General features: G+C 40.5%; 1 protein-coding gene across 12 annotated transcripts in view; it reads right to left on the reverse strand.

Annotated features, from left to right (window-relative positions):
- The window catches only part of SETD5 (SET domain containing 5), a 97055-nt gene that overhangs the window by 44587 nt on the left and 31349 nt on the right, over positions 1–21119 (reverse strand). For 5 of the 12 annotated variants that reach the window (XM_066351867.1, XM_066351864.1, XM_066351862.1 and 2 more), the window contains exons 1-2: positions 1791–1973; positions 754–978 (exon numbers count right to left, since the gene is read on the reverse strand). Coding sequence is in view for 4 of the 12 variants with exons in the window: in XM_066351865.1 (XP_066207962.1) it covers positions 1791–1861 (71 nt within the window). In the remaining 8 variants the exon portion in view is untranslated. Of the gene's footprint in view, positions 1–753; positions 979–1132; positions 1231–1790; positions 1978–21119 lie in introns of those variants that run through there. The other 7 variants (XM_066351865.1, XM_066351861.1, XM_066351866.1 and 4 more) reach the window with 4 other exon arrangements.

Consider the following 21119-nt stretch of genomic DNA (forward strand, 5'->3'; position numbering starts at 1 on the left):
CTTTCTGCAATTACTTCTGGATTCCCTAGCAACATTTATGGGCAGTCATCTGTGTACTCTGGGAGAGATACCAGTTTTAAGAGTAACTGTTTTTAGCCTTTTTATCTACTTATCCCAAACTCACGGATTTAATGTCTTTGAAATTTCTCACAAACGGTAATGCTCTCTAACTATATAGCTTTCTAGCTAGTCCATATACGAGGCTAGTGTTGGACTTCATAGAAATCTATTAACATTCTACAACTAGTTACCTATTAATGCAGGAAGATTTTTAAGATTTGGGAAATACTTATAAAATTGTACACCTCAGCTACTGAGGTAACAAAAACTTATTTGGCATGCAATAACAAACAAACAAACAAACAAACAAACAAACAGGAAAACAAAAAGCCCTGGAAGAAACACAATGGACCATTCCCCACCCCCCACCCTCCATCTTCCTTTTTATATGGGAATAAGGGCAAAAATGGCTTTAAATTCTAGACTACCCCAGAATATAATACACTGTTGCTTAGGGTAGCTTCATTTTAAGTCTTCCTCTTTAAGGAGGTCAGCGAACAGTAATCTTAGGAGGCTTTGTGAAGAAATATACATGCTCTATTAATAGTCCCAGTTTTAAGGAAGAAAACCACTATTAATCAGGGATGCAGTGAACCCAGAGTTCTGGTACAGTTGCTTTTCTTTGCTGAAGGGGGAAGAATCCCCAGGGACTGTGAAAATGGCAAGAGAAACGGGAATTAGAGCAACACCCACCTCACTCAAGAAGTGGCTGTGGGATCAAGAGTCTGAACTGGACCTGAACATATTCAAAACACCAGGATTTTTCCAGCCCAGACCCTAATCCCTGGTACTGCCTGGAATAGACTTGGCTTCTGGGGGTGTGCTGCCCCCTAGGCCCCTTGGGTCTCTTTCGCTGGACTTTCACATCCTTGTGTAGTGCCACTTCGTCTTGAAAGGTAGGGGGCTTCCACTTCCTTTCTGTAAGCAAGGAAGATTGGGTACAAGGGAGGTAAAAGGACAAGAGGGGGAATCTGTAAGCAGGGGGAATCTTGGACACTTAAAAGAGAAGGGATACAAAAGGCTAAAAATTTTTAAACTGAATAATATATAAAGTTTTATAATGAAGGCCTACCTTCATTGTCATTTGGCATTTAAATTCTTCAAGAATTGAGAGTCTATTTTAGGAATTGGGCTTTTCGACAAACTCTGAATTCCTAAAGCTGCTCTTAGCTGAAAAAAAAGTTTGGTACCACTGATTTTGAAGGTCCTCTTTCTAGGCAATGAACATTATAAAAACTGATGACACTGCTTTCCATGTTTTCTACCCCAAATGTTAAAAGGTTTAAGTAACCTGTCCACATCAAGTCTCAGCCCCTTTACTCTAGAACAATGAGAAGCACATAGGAAGAGGCCTTCAAGGAAAATCAGTTGGAGAGAACCCCTCTTTATCTCCATCCATCAGAATAATCATTAATTCTAAAGAAGCAGGTAGTGACACCTACTTTATTTTAATCTTCCCCACCCATCAAAACAAATGAAAATGTTATCACTACTTTGCAAATTTCTTTCTATTATTTATTCACATTGCCCACCCCCAATTCTTTTCCTTCCCTAACTCCCCCCCCTCCCCCCAGCTTCTATGGGAGAATGGGAAAGGACTAATGTCATGTATAGTGGGCTAGGCTTGGGTTTAGAAAAATACTACATATTTATTATTTATTAGATGCCCATAAGAAAGTTGTCTCCACACAAACTGATAATTCACCTACTACCTAGGAAGTAGCACTTACTCTGATCCAGCAGCCATATCTGAGTAGGATGTATCTGGTGTGGTGACTCCCAGAGGGATTGCAATGCTCATGACGTCCAACACAGCAGAAAGTGGAAATCACGGGGTCCAATTAATGGAGACTGGCCACTCTGAGAGCGGGGGCGAGCTGCAGAGCCCCAACCAACATGTTATGGACATGAGGAATCCTGCCACAGAAAAGGAAAATATCTAGTAACCAGATAATTCTTTAAATTTATGCTAAATGCTACTAAATATTTTTTCATTTTCTGAATAAGGCTTTTAAAGAGATAAAAAGAAAACAAGTACAGCAAAGCGATCTACACATTGTCCAATATCTACTATATATTGCATTAATGAAGTAGCAAAAATTATTATGCTTTCTTTTCATTTCCATTTTAATTTTTTCTTTTTAGATAAAAATAAAGTAGTAGTCTGCCCAACTCACTAATAAGCACATCTCTCCCATTCTACAACTGCTCATCAAACAAAAATTACCTTAGTCTAGGACCTAACAACTTTAAAGATAGAGAATGGTTAATAGAAATATAATTGACAATTCAAAACTCTTCATTTCAACCCCACCCCCCATTACAAACAACGGCAGTTTTTCCAGCAGCCAATGTGGTTTCTTTCAAATGAAATATGATAAAAGATATCAATTTGTTTTTACTAGATGGACGCAGCTGTTTCTTATTGCCTTATTTTGTCACAGAACATTTTTCCTTTTTTTTTAAACCATTTTTATTTTAATTATAATTTTGGGGGAAGATGCAAATATATTAACTACTATGTATATTTGTGAAGTAGCAGTCATTGCTAGTTATGAATAAAAATATAAACCACAAAGTACAGCTTCATGATAAAGATCAGAAAATTTGTATGGAAAAGTAGTAAGGGTACCTCGAGTTGATGACCTTATATAACCAATGGAATTTAGGAAAAAAGGACTACAAACTACTGAAGAGTAAAAATGCAAAAGTAGATTAAGAGATTTGGAGATATAGTGCAAAGTGAAAAAGGTAACTATGATTTTACATCAGTGGCTTTATATAGTTAAAAAAAACTATTAAAGGATGAAATAAGCATTTATGTAGGAAGAAAAGTCAACGTTCAAGACCCAGATTAATAAAGATATCTTTGAAAAAAGACTACAAAGAGTCATGACTGATACACTGGTTAAAGATAAAATAAGATGGTAGAAATAAATGATTATTTATACTAAAAAAATTAAATGGAATAAAACGTATATGATATTGAGTCAATCCAGGGGATAACACAAAATTTAAATGGTAGACAATCTGAGCTACTTAAATCTTATTTTGATACCTGAAGCAAATTAATGTGGATAAAAAAATCTAATTTTGAACAGTGAACCAAGCCAAGATTTTAAAGGGCACACAAAGACAGTAGTAGTCTTTTATGTCGTTTTAGAATGCTAGAATAGCTATAAAATGAGTTCTCCCTGGCACCTACTCTATGCAAAAGCTTGATCTCATCAATAGTGCTAGGACTCACCAAATATGAGTGTGGCAATAGATCAGTTCCTACTCAATGGAAGGTGTCACATTGCTAAGACTTGGAACTAAAATGAAAAGGGCAAATCTTCCTATTATTTATTTCTTCCCCAAAGTCTATAAAAGTGACTTATATAACTTTCTGCCTTTGGGCCCATTTTACACATAAATGTTTCCTTTTACTAACAATACAGTGTGTGTCCGTAGAGTCATGGTGCACTTTTGACTGGTCACAGGAAAGCAACAAATGACGATAGAAATGTGAAATCTGCACTAAATAAAAGGAAAACTCTCCCAGTTTCATACCTATTCAGTGCAGTTCGATGTGGGCTAACACAGATTTTTTTTGGCTCCTTAGGTAGCTATCCCATATGGCCTCTACAGACTCATCACTGACTGATGGCCTACCAGAACAGGGTTTCTCCACCAAACTGCGGGTTTCCTTCAACTGCTTATCCCACCCAGTCCTGTTATTCCTCTGTGGTGGCGCTTCATTATAAACGCGCAGATATTCACGTTGCACTTTGGTCACGGATTCGAATTTAACGAACCACAGAACACACTGAACTTTCCTCTGTACCGTCCATATATCGACTGGCATGGCTGTGGGCTGCTCTGCTGTATACACGGTGTTACATCATCATCTGTGCATGCGCACATGCTGCCACATCATCCTACAGACACTGGGAGGGTTTTCCTTTTATTTGGTGCAGATTTCACATTTCTATTGTCTTTTGTTGCTTTTCTGTTACCGGTCAAAAGTGCACCATGACTTTATAGACACACTATATATCCAGACAGAAATTTAAGCAGTCTCTGGAAATTTGAAATAAAAATCTGCATATAAGAGAAGAGAGAAAACTTCAAATAAGCCCAAAGTGCATAAAATTAAATATTCGGGATTGTTGGTTCAATGTTCTCTAATTTTAGCATCACTGTATAATTCGAATAAAAAAGAAAAAAAAGGCCCTGGCTGGTTGGCTCAGTGGTAGAGCGTCGGCCTGGCGTGCAGAAGTCTCGGGTTTGATTCCCGGCCAGGGCACACAGGAGAAGCGCCCATCTGCTTCTCCACCCCTCCCCCTTTCCTTCCTCTTTGTCTCTCTCTTCCCCTCCCACAGCGGAGGCTCCATTGGAGCAAAGATGGCCCACTGCTGGGGATGACTCCTTGGCCTCTGCCCCAGGCGCTAGAGTGGCTCTGGTCGAGACAGAGCGACGCCCTGGAGGGGCAGAGCATCGCCCCCTGGTGGGCATGCCTGGTGGATCCTGGTCGGGCGCATGCAGGAGTCTGTCTGTCTCTCCCCGTTTCTAGCTTCAGAAAAATACAAAAAAAAAAAAAAAGAAAGAAAGAATAAAATTGCCCAGGCAGGACAGCTCTGTTGGTTAGAGCACCATCCGGAAGCTCAGGGGTGGCCAGTTCGATTCCTGGTCAGGGCACATACAGGAATGTTCCTGTCTCTCTCTTTCTCTTTGTCCTCTCACTGAAATCAATAAATAAAAAAAATTTTTTTTAAATACATTTTTTTTATTTATTTTTATTTTTATTTTATTTATTGATTTTAGAGAGAGAGAGAGAGAGAGAGAGAGAGAGAGAAGGGGGAGGAGCAGGAAGCATCAACTCCCATATGTGCCTTGACCAGGCAAGTGCAGGGTTTCGAACCGGCAACCTCAGTGTTCCAGGTCGACGCTTTATCCCACTGCGCCACCACAGATCAGGCTAATAAATAAAAATTTAAAAAAAGAAAAAGAAAGAAAAAAGCCCTAAACTGTCTGGCTTAATAATCAAAACAGTCTGATAATAATCATACCTTTTCTGACCAATACAGAAGTCTGAATCATGCATTATCTTTTCAGTAAAGAACAATAAAAAAGTTACTCAGCACCATTAAAAATCCTCTATCAAAGCTATTATATATCCACACAAAAAAGTAGGCTTCTAGATAAGAGGCAACTTATAAATGTACACTGCTAGTTATTTTTCTGAGAGTAATTTTTATAAAGATACTTTAAAAAAAAAAGATGGGATAATTACTTCAGACAATTATCTCCTTAATACATGATCAATACATTCCTTAATGAAATTCTACCCTAATTTTGATAATTGAGAAAAAACTTTAAGAAACATTAAGTAGCCTGTCCAGGCTGTGGTACAGTGGATAAGAGTGTCGGACTGGGACTCAGAGGACCCTGGTTTGAAACCCCGAGGTCACAGGCTTGAGTGCAAGTTCATCTGGTTTGAGCAAGGCTCACCAGCTTGAGCCCAAGGTCATTGGCTTGAGCAACGGGTCACTCGGTCTGCTGTAGCCCCCTGGTCAAGGCACATATGAGAAAGCAATCAATGAGCAACTAAGGTGCTGCAATGAAGAATTAATGCTTCTCAGCTCTCTCTCTTCCTGCCTGTCTGTCCCTCTCTCTGTCACCAAAAAAAACCCCACAAAAACATTAAGTAGTTAAGCCTGACTAGTGGTGGCACAGTAGACAGAGCATTGACCTAGGTTCTAGGATGTTGAGGTCCCAGGTTTGAAACCCCAAAGTTGCTGGCTTGAGCAAGGGGTCACTGGGGACCCCCTGCTCCAGTCAAGACACGTATGAGAGGTTATCCACAGAACTAAAGTACCACAACTATGTGTTGATGCCCCTCGCCTCCCCTTAAAAACAAAACATTAAGTAGTTAACTAGGAATTCCTTTTTCATGAATTGCTCCATTTTCCTTTTGTCTAGTTTTATATGACTCTCTCTTCTGATAAAAGCAATCATTATAGGTTAGCTTGACCATCTTATTCTAAATGATGCTTTCAGAATCCTGGGGCTTATTAATTATAAAAGAAAAAAGTAATGAAACAAAATTTTGCATAAACACTGAGTAGTTTCTTCCTTTAATAACACTCTTCAAAACTAAAAAAAACTCTTCAAAATGTAGCTATCAAAATGTTAACTGAGGCCCTGGCCAGTTGGCTCCATGGTAGTGTTGGTTCAGCATGTGGATGTCCCAGGTTTGATTCCTGACCAAAGCACACAAGAGAAGGGCATGTCTGCTTCTCCATCCCCCTTTTATCTTTTCTGTCTCTCTCTCTTTTCCTCCCCTTCTGCAACCAATGGTTTGATTGGAGCAAGTTGGCCCTGGGCACTGAAGATGCCTCCATGGCCTCCTTGACAGATGCTAAGAAAAAGCTCCAGCTGCAACAGAGCAATGGTCCCAGATGGGCAGAGCACTGCCCCTAGTGGGCTTCCTGGGTGAATCCCTGTTGAGGCGTATGCAGGAGTCTATCTTTGCCTCCCTCCTCTAACTAAATTAAAAAAAAAAAAAAAAAGCGGCCCTGGCTGGTTGGCTCAGCGGTAGAGCGTCGGCCTAGCGTGCGGAGGACCCGGGTTCGATTCCCGGCCAGGGCACACGGGAGAGGCGCCCATTTGCTTCTCCACCCCTCCACCGCGCTTTCCTCTCTGTCTCTCTCTTCCCCTCCCGCAGCCGAGGCTCCATTGGAGCAAGGATGGCCCGGGCGCTGGGGATGGCTCCTTGGCCTCTGCCCCAGGAGCTAGAGTGGCTCTGGTCGCAACATGGCGACGCCCAGGATGGGCAGAGCATCGCCCCCTGGTGGGCAGAGCGTCGCCTCTGGTGGGTGTGCCGGGTGGATCCCGGTCGGGCGCATGCGGGAGTCTGTCTGACTGTCTCTCCCTGTTTCCAGCTTCAGAAAAATGAAAAAAAAAAAAAAAAAAAAAAAAAAAAAAAAAAAAAAAAAAAAAAAAAGTTAACCAAAGAGCTTTTAACAGACCATCTATATACAATATTTTATTATAATGGCACTACAGTGGTACCATGAGATATGAGCGGACCAACATACGAATTTTTTAAGATACAAGCTGCAACTCGGTCCATATTTTTGTTCGAGATCAGAGTGAAATTCCGAGATACAAGTTGTGATTCGGGAAGCTGCCACTAGTTGGCACACTGGCATACGGGTCCAGTATCAGCAGCACAACACCAGCATCTCGTTCTTTCTCACGAGTTACCCGCAGAACCAAGTTGAATCTCATGCGCTGTACTTGTTCTTGCATCAGTTTTGCATTTTTTACTAACTTTTTTTGTGTGCTATCATGGGGCCAAAGAAAGTGAGTGTAAAGGACAGTGGTGAGAAGAAGAGAATGATGTTGATAGAAGTAAACCAAGAAATAATAGAAAAATATGAGCGTGGTGTACGAGTGATTAAACTGGCAAGGATGTACAACTGCAATACATCTACAATTTGTGCCATCCTTAAACAAAAGGATGCCATCAAAAGCGCAAATCCAGCAAAAGGAATTACAATTCTGTCCCAATTAAGGACAAATATCCATGAAGAAATGGAGAAGCTTCTGCTGGTGTGGGTGAAAGAGAAAGAGCTGGGAGGAGATACAGTGACGGAGACTGCAATATGCAAAAAGGCACATATTATTTACTGCGACTTGAAGAAGAAAGAACTATTAACCTCAAAAGAGGCAGAAGATACGTTTAAGGCAAATCACGGCTGGTTTGAAAATTTCAAGAAGAATCTGGCATCCACTTGGTGGTGAGGCATGGTGAAGCTGCAAGTGCTGACGTTAAGTCAGCTGAGGAGTACATCGCACTTTTTGCTGTGCTTATCGCAAAGGAAGGGTGCATCCCCCAACAAGTGTTCAACTGTAATGAAACAGGACTGTTTTGGAAAAAAATGCCCCTGAGGACTTTCATCACCAGAGGAGAAGAAGCTGCCAAGTCATAAGCCCATGAAAGACCGTCTGACCTTTGCATTGTGTGCAAATGCTAGCAGTGACTATAAAGTAAAGCCACTGCTAGTGTATCATTCCGAAAATCCTTGAGCGTTTAAGACTCACAAGATTCTTAAAGAAAAACTGCAGGTTATGTGGCGCACCAATAATGTAGGGCATGGCTTACGCAGCAGTTTTTTACTGAATGGGTAAATCTCGTCTTTGGTCCTGCAGTTAAGAAATATCTTCAAGAAAATAAACTCCCGATGAAAGCATTACTAATCCTTGAAAATGCTCCAGCCCACTGGTCTTGAAGATGACATTCTCTTTGGGTTCAAATTCCTGAAAGTCCTGAAAGTCCTCTACCTCCCACCCAACACGACCGCAATCTTGAAACCTATGGATCAGCAGGTCATTTCCAACTTTAAAAAGCTTTACACAGGCCCTGGCCAGTAGGCTCAGGGTAGAGCATCAGCCTGGCGTGCATGAGTCCCGGGTTCGATTCCTGGCCAGGGCACACAGGAGAAGCGCCCGTCTGCTTCTCCATCCCTCCCCCTCTCCTTCCTCTCTTTCCCTCATTGGAGCATAGATGGCCCAGGTGCTGAGGATGGCTCTATGGCCTCTTCCTCAGGCGCTAGAATGGCTCTGGTTGCAACAGAGCAACGCCCCAGAGGGGCAGAGCATCACCCCCTGGTGGGCATGCCGGGTGGATCCCGGTCGGGCGCATGCGGGAGTCTGTCTGACTGCCTCCGTTTCCAGCTTCAGGAAAAAAAAAAAAAAAAAAGCTTTACACAAAGCACTTGTTTTGCTGCTGCTTTGAGGTGATTGAGAATACAAATCTAACCCTTCAAGAGTTTTGGAAAGATCACTACAACATCATGATATGTTTAAACATTATTGACTTGGCATGGCAAGAGGTTACAAGAAGAACCTTGAACTCGGCATGGAAAAAGTTATGGCCTGATGTTGTTGCAGACAGGGACTTCAAAGGATTTGAACCAGAGACCAAGACAGAGGTAGAAGTGTTGGAGGAGATTGTGTCCCTCAGAAAGTCATGGGTCTGGAGGTAGATAAGGGTGACGCAAATGAGCTCGTTGAGGAACATGAGGAGGAACTCTCAACTGAGGAGTTGAAGGAACTACAGGATGATGCAACATATGGAGCTTCTGCAAGAGATTAGTAGTGAGGAGGAAGTAGAGTTGGAGGAAGTGATTTCTACAAGTGAAATTAAAGACATGCTGGCAATGTGGGAAAAGCTCTCAAGTTTCATTGAAAAGAAACACCCAAAGTTTAATCTGGTCCTGTTTAACACTTGTTAATGACACTTGTTTGTCACATTTCCATAATATTTTAAAAGGCAGGCAAAAGCAAACCTCTTTGGATAGATTTTTATTCAAAAGTCCTACAAGTGAAAGTGTCGAAAGTGCAGCCAAAAGGGCAAAAACAGGTGATGATTAAATGAAAAATACGTAATGTTAAGCTTAGGTTAAGTTTAAAGTTAAGAAAGTGCTTTTTTTTTTTTACAATTAAGTTTTTGTGGTTTCATTTTAAGTAAAGAAAGTGCAGTTTTAGTTTTGTTTGAAGAAAATGCAGTTTTAGTTTACATTTAGTGTTAAGAAAGTGCAATTTTAGTTTACATGTCTACAGTGCCTGCATCCCTTCCTCCCTCCCTCCTCCTCTGTCATTCACCTCCGTTAGCCGCACTCGTCTGTCTCCAAGGTAAGAATACAGTACTAAATAACACTTTTTTCTTTTATTTTATATATTTTGTTATGCACTGGTAAAGTATACATGCATGTTTCTTAATTAAAAACATGTCTTTTTTCATAATTTAGGATTGTTTGGGGATGTTTCACAGGGCTGGAACTGATTAAATCTATTTCAGTTATTTTAAATGGGAGAAATGTTTGATATACGAGTTGAGTGACTTACAAGCTCAGTTACAGAACGAATTCAACTCGTATCTCAAGGTACCACTGTAGTTTTATGAGCCAAGACAATAGATTCCTAGTATTGTTTACTAAGCTTAGTAATTATAGTAGTTATTCATCTATCACATAGTTTCAAGATGCGTCCTAGAGCGACTGAGAATTAACACTGTCACTGGGTGAAACAATTTCAAGATCTTCTTTACTTCTAATTTGTCTTCCTTTTCCTACCAGAATATAACCTCTGTGAGGATAGGGATTTTTGTGTTTTATCCTCTATTATATTTTCAATGTCCAGAATAGACCCTAGCACACAGAGGGTGTTTGAAAAATATTTGCTGAATAAATTTTGATCATTCTTATCTCAATAGGATTTTATGATTTATAAATCAAAATAGAAAAGTTAAACCTTTAAAAATTTAGCTCAGTCACGTTTTTATAGACCTCTGAATATGAAGTCCCAAAATAATTATCTATCCGTAGTTCTGAAGACCTAGAAAAAGTTGAGAAACAAATTAGTATAGAAATAACACTGATGGACTCACAGACTAGAATTCTACAGAAATACTATTTTAATGACAAGTGTGTTTCATCTCTGTATGTCTCATTTACCATCCCATGTTCCATCTAATACTATCATTTTTGTCTTTAATCTTTACATCCTATTTTTCTGTAAAGCCAGACCTAATAAAAAGTAAAGGAAAATTATCATTTTCTTGACTGAAGAAGTGGTAAATATTTTATTATGTCACTAGATAGATAGTCCTTCTCTTTCCTTTAAATTAGACTTATCTCTCATTTTCCAAGGGATTTCTTCTTTTTATCTCTTCCAGGAAGTGGTTCTCTTCTTCTCTGACCTCTCCTAAATTCAGAGGCTTTTTTCTTTTCCCATCAAATGTCACATTTACTCACTCTCCAGTCAGACTAGGGCCTACCATCATCCAGGAAGTTCATATTGCTCATTTTCCCCTCCCCACTCCGTCTCACACCCTCTTGTCCTACTATAGAAAAAGATCGACAGAAAGGGAGTTATTCCTATTTGTGGTCAACTCCCTAATAGAAACCTAAGGAAAAATAAAGCCTTAATCAATTATCTACCTTCCAAAAAGGTAAAGTAGAATAGGTGAATATTTAGGACTTTTGGGGGGAAGTGAAATTTAAACATTAGCCAGAATGAGGTGTTAACATCTAAAATGTTAATAAACCATATATATGAAAGAGCTGTTCATGGTATTTCAGTTACCAAGGACAGGAAATGTACTTTACCTTATTTTATGAATTCCTAACTTATTAAAAATTGGAAAATAAACAATTCTTGGAAAACAATTCATAAAGATTTTATTAGGAATTACAAAAGGATGAAGGTAACAGTAAAAGGAAGAAAAACCAAGAGAGGTGTAGACTCCTCTCTAGCATTAACGAATAAGAAAAAAGAGAAGTAAATATGAGTACACAGTAGGGGAAAAATAAATGCATCAGAATCCACAAAAACACTAGAATGTTCTTGGGTTCAGAAGCAGAACCAATTAGCCTGTCTTCCAGTACTGAGTATTCTTTTGAGAAGTCACCATTTACAGTTTCTTCGGAAAAAGCTGTTAAATAGAACATACTAGAAATAGCTTATAATCACACTTGTCTTTCTAATTGGGTTCAGAAATGGTCAATAGTCTGTATTTGTCATCCTGACAGTCTCATTTCTATATGACTTGCTAAAAGCACAAGACCCATGTGATCTTTCTGGTCACTCTCAGAATACAGAGTGTGTTAAGAACAATTCCAACAGAGATTTCAGAAAAAGAAATTGCATCAGCCAGGTGAGCAGGAAGCAGCTGGGAGAAAAAGAGTCCAATAAATAGCCGATCCAACGAAAGAAATTCAGAACAAGTCTGCTTCAGTAATCCTGTAAAAAGGACTGGCAGGAAGAGGAGTGCCGCTTCAGAAAGAAAACAGGCCTCATATACTTCAGACGGTCTTTGTACTGAGGCTGTGGACCTTGGCCATTCTCCCAGAAATGATGCAATCCTGATGAACAAGATCTGCTGCCAGAGAAACAATTGTTAACAGCCTATGCAGACAGCAACTCAGCCAAGGAGCAATCTCTGATCAACTTCACAAATCAACAGAAAGCCAATCTCTTCCTCAATTTCGGTCTCTGACAAAAGATAAAGTAAATATATAGACATATGATCAAGACATTTTCTCAAAATGTCCTCTGTCTTTTCATTCCTTTGGCTTTACAACATCTACCATCCATCATTAAATTTTCACTAGAACACTAAGACCATTTTTACTACGAATACAATTTTCCAAGCATGTTAACAGCAAGGTATTTAAAAAAAATTTTTTTATTTAGCCCTGGCCGGTTGGCTCAGCGGTAGAGTGTTGACCCAGCGTGTGGAAGTCCCGGGTTCGATTCTCAGTCAGGGTACACAGGAGAAGCGCCCATCTGCTTCTCCACCCTTCGCCCTCTCCTTCCTCTCTATCTCTCTCTTCCCCTCCCCGCAGCCAAGGCTCCACTGAAGCAAAGTTGGCCCGGGTGCTGAGGACGGCTCCATGGCCTCTACCTTGGGCGCTAGAATGGCTCCAGCTACAGTGGAATAACACCCCAGATGGGCAGAGATGATCACCCCTTAGTGGGCATGCCAGGTGGATCCTGGTCGGGTGCATGCGGGAGTCTGTCTGCCTGCCCCCCCCCCCTTCTCACTTCAGAAAAATACAAAAAGGTTAAAAAAAAATACAAAAAAAAAATTTTACTTATTCCTTTGAGAGAGAAGAGGGGGAAGGAGCAGGAAGCATCATCTCCCAACATGCCTTGACCAGGCAAACCCAGGGCTTCAAACTAGTAACCTCAGAATTCCAGGTCGATGTTTATTCACTGCACCATCATAGGTAAGGCAACATTATAGGTATTTACATTGAAATTTTACACTTATTTTCCTCATTCTCATAAGAAAACATTAAATATAAAAATCAATCTGGAATCTAGGGCCTAATTACAAGATTTCAAGGTAAGGACAAATATGCACACTAATTTAGGGCCAAAAAGGTATGTATATATTTCCCCAGAAAGGTCTATTTTTTAGACATTTTTTGAAATTATGTGAAAATGATAAAAATAAGCAAGTCTTAAAGAAAAAAATCTCTTTCTGCTTAGGCTGACATAAAAAGTAGAATGAGTTGTATTGTCACACTACAATGCCTCCTTTTCCTCAAGGGCAACAATATTATTTTAAATCTTATCAGAGGGTTAATAACTATTTCCATCCTATTAACCACAGCTTAATATTTTAAAATCCAGCTTAAAAATATCCTCAAAAATTTTTTTGGTGACAGAGAGACAGAGGGACAGAGGCAGGAAGGGAGACAGATGAGAAGCATCAATTCTTTGTTGATTGCTTTCTCATATGTGCCTTGACGAGGGGTGAAAGCGAGGGTGCTACTGCAGAGCAAGGAATCCCTTGCTCAAGTCAGAGAGCTTGGGCTCAAGCCAGAGAGCTTGGGCTCAAGCCAGCGACCTTTGGGCTCAAGGCAGATCCATGGAGTCTTGTTAATGTCCCACACTCAAGCTGGCGACCTCCGGGTTTCGAACTTGGGTCCTCTGCATCCCAGTCCAACATTCTATCCACTGTGCTACCACCTGGTCAGGCCAAAATTTCTTCTTTTAAGCAATAACCCTCAGACTCAGATTCACTAAAAACAAGCATCTAAAATAACATCCTGAAATGAATATATTCAGCCCAGTCTATCTCTATAACATATTAAATAATGGAAGGTAACAGATATATGGAACAACTCTGAAGTCAAAATATTTTTAAGTCAATACATAGATAAATTTAACTTGATTAAGGAGAGAAAAAAATATGCTAGAAAAATTTCAATTAGAGTTAAAAGAAAATAATCATTAATTCAATTTCTGAACCTACTAACGATTCAAATTTTGTTATTTATAAGTTGAATTTATTCTTAATACTTCTATATTTTAATTTCCTTCTCTTGAGTGACTTTCCAAAATAGTAAAAGGAGATGAGGAAAGAATATTAGAAAGTTTTGGGGTGTGATTATTAACCTCAGTTTTTGTATTTGTTTTTTAAGCAAGAGAGAGAGAGACAGAGAGGAAGGGAAAGAGATGAGAAGCATCAACTCGTGGTTGCAGCCTTTTAGTTGTTCATTGACTGTTTTCTCAGATGTGCTTTGAGCTGGTGGCGAGGTGGGGCTCCAGCTGAGCCAGTGACCCTTGCGGAAGCCAGTGACCATGGGGTCATGGGGTCATGTCTATGATCCCACAACCAAGCCGAAGACCTCAGGGTTTCAATCCTGAGATTTCAGCATCCCAGGCTGATGCTTTTATCAACTGCGCGTCTGCTTGGTTAGGCACCCTCAGTTTTATTTTCAAATTACAGGCAAAAAAGGTAATAAATATACAAACACATTTTAACTACACAAACAACATGTTTGAGAATCAATGCGGTAGCTGCATTATATGCAAATCTTCTACCTCCAACCCAAATTAAAATAAGGTGGCAAAAAACCCTGCCATTTTATTGTAACACAGCTTCTTAACTTGGGAAAAGAAAAAAGTACTATATCCTGGCCTACGGTGGCACAGCTGACCTGGAACACTGAGGTCGCCAGTTTGAAACCCTGAGCTTGACCGGTCAAGGCACATACGACAAGCAACAAGCAGGCAATGAACCACTGAAGTGAAGCAATTATGACTTGATATTTCTTGCTGTCACCCTGTCCTCTGTAAAATCAGTAATTTAAAAAAAAATCTAAAAAAAATAATGAAAAGGAAAAAGTACTATATCAGGAGCTAGGAAATTTCAGTTCTAGCCTACAATTTAATTACTTTGGTGATCTCAGAAAAATCACCTTTTATAGATGAACCTTAAATTCCTAAAAGTAAAATTTTCTTTAGACTTTATCCTGCTCCATAGTTCTATGAATCCTGGCACTGGCATATGCAGTCCTTTATGCAATGTCTCAAAGTCTCAGTTTTGTCATCTGTGTAATAGAAAGAATAATATCTGTTGTACTGACTCATAAACTAGTGTTTGAAGCAAATAAGAGTTTATTTATTTATTTATTTATTTCATTTTTAGAGAGGAGAGAGAGACAGAGAGGGGGAGAGAGGAGAGAGAGACAGAGAGAGAGAAGGGGGAGGAGCTGGAAGCATCAACTCCCATATGTGCCTTGACCAGGCAAGCCCAGGGTTTCGAACCGGCGACCTCAGCATTTCCAGGTCGACGCTTTATCCACTGCGCCACCACAGGTCAGGCAAAGCAAATAAGAGTTTAAATGGCTTTTGGGGACCTTTGACTATATGTGAAGAAAGAGGAGCTGCTACTAACAACCTGAATGTGGCTAAAAGTGATTTCCCCTCTTCTTCAAGGTATGTATTTTAATCTAGCTACAGTAAATAATGTGAGAAGACAGTATGTGGGAAACATGAAAAAAAAAAAAACCAGTATAGGAGAGGTAAGATAAGCATCAGAAGAAATAAGTCTGATGAAAAGTTCACATACTTGGGATATTATAAATTCTAAGTTAGGCCTATAATCTAAAACAAGTTAATGCAGGCAAAGAATCTGAGAAGTTCAGGGCTGCAGAGAAAAAAATAAAAGAGAAGCACTGGGGTAAACAATTAAGAGGCTAAAGATATATCATGACTTAGTAATTCAGAGCCAAGATCAAGTTTTCCTTTTTTCCGACTTCTTCTCCTGCAATACTTGTCTGTGTCCCTTGGCCACTTTGCCTAAATTTATACTCCCTCTAGGGGGGGTACTGGGCTTGGCACAACAAACCAATGATTAGAATAGGAGGTAATTAAAACCCAGTTTTAAAAAAATCCTATTTTAGTCCATAGTAAGAACTATCCCTCATGAAAAATTTCACTAATGGCAATATTATGGAGGCCAAAACATATTACAGTATTTAGTTGTACTTGGAAGAGAGGGAAGTGGTGGTAGGATACAAGTACATGTTGTCAATAATGAAACCAAATACATACTACAATCTTAGCCGATGGCTTTAGGCGACCCCTGTGTTTTGGTCGTTCGACCCCCGCCGGGGTCGCGACTCACAGGTTGAGAACCGCTGTTTTAAGGTGACATTGTGGAAAAAAATATTTATAACTCATTTAAGAATGATAAATACATATTTACTGCTTAACTAACCAAGGATGCAGACTATTTTTTTTTTAGTGTGAGAAAGTGAGAGACAGACAGAAAGACAGGGAGGGACAGAGATGAGAAACATCAACCTGTAGTTGCGGCACTTTAGGTGTTTATTAATTGCTTTTGCATACGTGCCTGGATGGAGTGTGTGTGGGGAGGACTTCCAGCTGAGCCAGTGACCCCCTGCTCAAGCTAGCAACCTTGGGTTTTTGGTGGTTTTTCTTTTGTATTTTTCAGAAGCTGGAAACGGGGAGGCAGTCAGACAGACTCCTGCATGCGCCCAACCAGGATCCACCCGGCATGCCCACCAGGGGGTGATGCTCTGCCCATCTTGGGGCGTCACTCTGCGGCAATCAGAGCCATTCTAGCGCCTGAGGCAGAGGCCACAGAGCCATCCTCAGCGCCCAGGCAAACTTTGCTCCAATGGAGCCTTGGCTTCAGGAGGGGAAGAGAGACAGAGAGGAAGGAGAGGGGGAGGGGTGGAGAAGCAGATGGGCGCTTCTCCTGTGTGCCCTGGCCAGGAATTGAACCAAGGACTCCTGCACGCCAGGCAGACGCTCTACCACTGAGCAAACCAGCCAGGGCAACCTTGGGTTTTTGAAGCTGGGTCTTCAGTCCCAGGTCCACACTCTATCTACTGTGCCACTGCCGGGTCAGGTGGATGCAGACTATTCTTAACAAATATCAATTACAAAAATTTTAGGTTTCTAAGTATCAAACAAAGATGACACAAACTTTGACTTACTTCTTTAAAGGGCTCTTTCTTAAAAAAATTATTTATTTATTCATTTTAGACAGAAGAGAGAGAGAGGAGGGGAGGAGCAGGAAGCATCCATTCCCATAAATGCCATGACCAGGCAGGCCTAGGGTTTTGAACCAGTGAGCGTTCCAGGCAGGGGCCACTACAGGCCAGGCTAAAGGGCTATATTCTCAAGACTTTCTGAAGGTTCTTCCCTACTGTGTTTGGAGCAGCAGATCATGCTTTAGAAACGTTCCAGACCAGATAGAAAAAGAACCTCTGATGCTTCTACATCTGCCTCCTCTGTCAAGAACTTTTTCATTTTCAAACCCTGAAATGGGAACTAGGTTTATGTATTTCAGACGAAGTGAGTTAAGCACATCTGTGAGGCATTAATATTTGTTATATTTTTTGTAGTTTAGGTAACATCTCTCCAGTTGATAAAATATTTAGGGTTTTAGGATTCAAGTCTAAGTCATTATTTTATAGATGAAGAAATAGACCTACAAATATATTACCTGTAAGAAGTCATACATACATAGTGGTGGACTTCAGAAAAAAATTAAGATTTAATGTATAGCTTCTATTTATTAATGTAATTACTACCTACTTTAGACAGCAACATCTGAATTAAAACAAGAGAACTTTTAAATTAAGCACCAAATATTGGTGCTGTTACACAAACAAGTCCAGATTAAAATTCCTGACTCTCTTGGAATTAATTATTATCTAGATTTGCCAGTTTCCAGCCATCCAACACAAGAAACTATGTATAAAAGCTATCTTATGTGCTATTTTAAGATGTTTCTTTTATCCAAACAGAAAGTAAGCAATTTGCAAACTCTTTAAGTTTGCCTATGTGCCAAATGCATTTTCACAACCATAAAGGGGGAAAAAAAAATCCTGAAGTATGCCTTAACAAATAACGAGTCATTCTGAAGAGAAAGCAATAGCCTCCCCCCAAAAGAAAGGAAAAACACCCAAACTACTCCATCATTTGCCAGTGACATAGAGGATCTCTTATAAAAATAGATTTTATTTTTAGATTTTATTTATTCATTTTTAGAGAGAAAGAGAGAGAGAGAGAGAGAGAGAGAGAGAGAAAGAAGGGGGGAGGAGCAGGAAGCATCAATTTCCTTATGTTCCTTGACCAGGCAAGCCCAGAGTTTTGAACCAGCAACCTCAGTGTTCCAGGTAGAGGCCATATCCATTGTGCCACTACAGGCCAGGCAGAAATACTCTTTTTATCAACTTCCTAAACTGTTCAGCCAAAACAAAAACAAACAAACAAATAAAGGACAGTGGGCAGCAAGAACCTGACCATACACAGTCTGTGGTTATTTGGCAGACTATGTAGTTAATTTAAGCAGTAAAGAAATTAAAAGCTGGCCTGACCAGGTGTAGGTGCAGCGGATAAGAGCATGGACTGGGGACACTGAGGACCCAGGTTCAAAACCCAAAGATTGCTAGCTGGAGCATAAGCTCACAGACATGATCCCATGGTCGCTGGCTTGAAGCCAAAGGTTGCTGGCTCAGCTGGAGCCCCCCCAGTCAAGGCTCATATGGGAAAGCAATCAATGAACAACTGAAGTGCTGCAACTACAAGTTGATGCTTCTCATCTCTCTCCCTATAAAAAATTAAAGCTGAATCATTCTGATATGCGCAATAGAATTCCCTTTCCTCCCAATAGCTGTATCTTTTTATAAAAAAAAAGCTTGTAAAAATTATGCAAACATTACAAAAGCATAAAACAAAGAAGTAAAATTCTTATAATTCCATTTTTCAAAGATATTCCAAAGATAAAAGTAATAACCCTACAGTTTAATATCTGCTTTGTTCATTTAGTAATAAGTTTTAGACATCTTTTTTAAAAAAAGATATCAACTCTTTAATTAACAAGGTTATTCATGCCAATTCCCATAAAAATATAACAGCATTCCCCTCCCCCCATTTAATTGAGATATAATTGGCATATAGTTTTGGGGGGGTATTTTTCCAAAGTTAGAAGCAGGAGGCAGACAGACTCCTGCATGTGCCCAACTGGGATCCACCTGCATGCCCACCAGGGGGTAATGCTCTGCCCATCTGTGGCATTGCTCAATTGTAGCTGGAGCCATTCTAGCACCTGAGGTGGAGGCCTCAGAGCCATCCTCAGCACCCGGGCCAACTTTGCTCCAATGGAGTCTTGGCTGCAGGAGGGGAAGAGAGAGATAGAGAGGAAGAAGAGGGGGAAGGGTGGAGAAGCAGATGGGTGCTTCTCCTGTGTGCCTTGGCTGGGAATCGAACCTGGGACTTCCACACGCTGGGCCAATGCTCTACCACTGGCCAGGGCGATATACAGTTTTGTCTGTACAACATTTGATATGTGTGTGTATATTAGGAAATGATCACGTTTTGTTAGTATTTAGCACTTTACATAATTTTTTTTGGTGATGAGAACTTTTAAGATCTCTTAGCAATTATCAACTGTACCATACACTATTAACTTTAGTCACATGCTGTACATTACAACCCCTGAACTTATCAACATCAACGTATAACTAAAATTTTTTTTTTTAACAGGGACAGAGAGAGTGTCAGATAGAGGATAGATAGGGACAGACAGGAACAAAGAAAGATGAGAAGCATCAATCATCAGTTTTTCGTTGTGACACCGTAGTTGTTCATTGATTGCTTTCTCATATGTGCCATGACCACGGGCCTTCAGCAGACTGAGTAACCCCCCCGCTCGAGCCAGTGACCTTGGGTCCATGCTAGTGAGCTTTCTGCTCAAGCCAGATGAGCAGCCCACGCTCAAGCTGGCAACCCCGGGTTCTCGAACCTGGGTCCTTCCGCTTCCCAGTCTGACCCTCTATCCACTGCGCCACCGCCTGGTCAGGCTATAACTGAAATTTTTACCTTTTGATCACATTCATCCACTTTACCCATTCCCCATCTTCCTGACAGGATTGTTTCTAGTACTCAACAACGAATTTTAAAATTTTCATGGGAGTATGCATAAGATAGCTTCAAACAAGGAGTGAAGGCAGTGGGAGTGTTTAGATTCACCTATCTTAACATAAAGCGTATTACAAAGTTGTCATAATATACAGTATTTCCCCATGTATAAGACACATCCCCCCAAATTTGGAGTCTAAAACTGGGGTGCGTCTTAAAACGGTGGTTGTAATTTTTTTAAACTTGCATTTCCCACTTTTTTGCACTTGTTTTTGCGCTCATGGTTGAAGACAAGTGATTCGTTGTCAGACACAGATGAGGACAAGCTAATAGATGGGAATTTTGACAGTGGTGAGTTGTACGAATTTTATGATGAATAAAATTTAGGTTCAATAACTTTATGTAATACATTTCCCCCCCAAATTCAGGACCCCAAAATTAAGGTGCATTTTTTTTTCTTTTTTGTATTTTTCTGAAGCTGGAAACGGGGAGGCAGTCAGACAGACTCCTGCATGCGCCCGACCGGGATCCACCCGGCATGCCCACCAGGGGGCGATGCTCTGCCCATCTGGGGCATTGCTCTGTTGCGACCAGAGCCATTCTAGCGCCTGAGGTAGAGGCCATGGAGCCATCCCCAGCGCCCGGGCCATCTTTGCTCCAATGGAGCCTTGGCTGCGGGAGGGGAAGAGAGAGACAGAGAGGAAGGAGAGGGGGAGGGGTGGAGAAGCAGATGGGCACTTCTCCTGTGTGCCCTGGCCGGGAAATGAACCCAGGACTTCTGCACGCCAGGCCGATTCTCTACCACTGAGCCAACCGGCCAGGGCCAAGGTGCATTTTATATATGGAAGTGTCACATACATGGGGAAATATGTATGGTCGTACTGGTACAAAAACAAAATCCTGCTGCAATGGAATAAACAGCACAGAACAAACACATTCACATACCTTTACCTGCCTGTCCAGTATTCCACATAGCATACGACAAAGATGGCATTACCAACCAATGAAAAAGCATAGATTTTTAGCAGAAAGTAGTGAGAAAACTAGCTCTATTATATGAAAAGAAAATTAAGTGGGATCTCTGCATCATGCCATATATAATAGCAAACTCCAGAGGGATTAAAGACCAAAGGTAAAACCGAAAGTTAACAGAACAAAATGTATGCAAATATAGTAATCTTGGATAGACAGAAAACTCTTAAACAAGAATCTCAAAGCAGAAGCCATAAGGATAAAGCTGGATGAATTTTAATATATCATTATTATGGATGTCAGTTCAAAAAGCTGTTCAATGGGCAAAGGTGGCAGAGGGA

The sequence above is a fragment of the Saccopteryx leptura genome, chromosome 10 (genome assembly GCF_036850995.1).
Source record: "Saccopteryx leptura isolate mSacLep1 chromosome 10, mSacLep1_pri_phased_curated, whole genome shotgun sequence".
In the NCBI taxonomy this organism is placed as follows: Eukaryota; Metazoa; Chordata; class Mammalia; order Chiroptera; family Emballonuridae; genus Saccopteryx; species Saccopteryx leptura.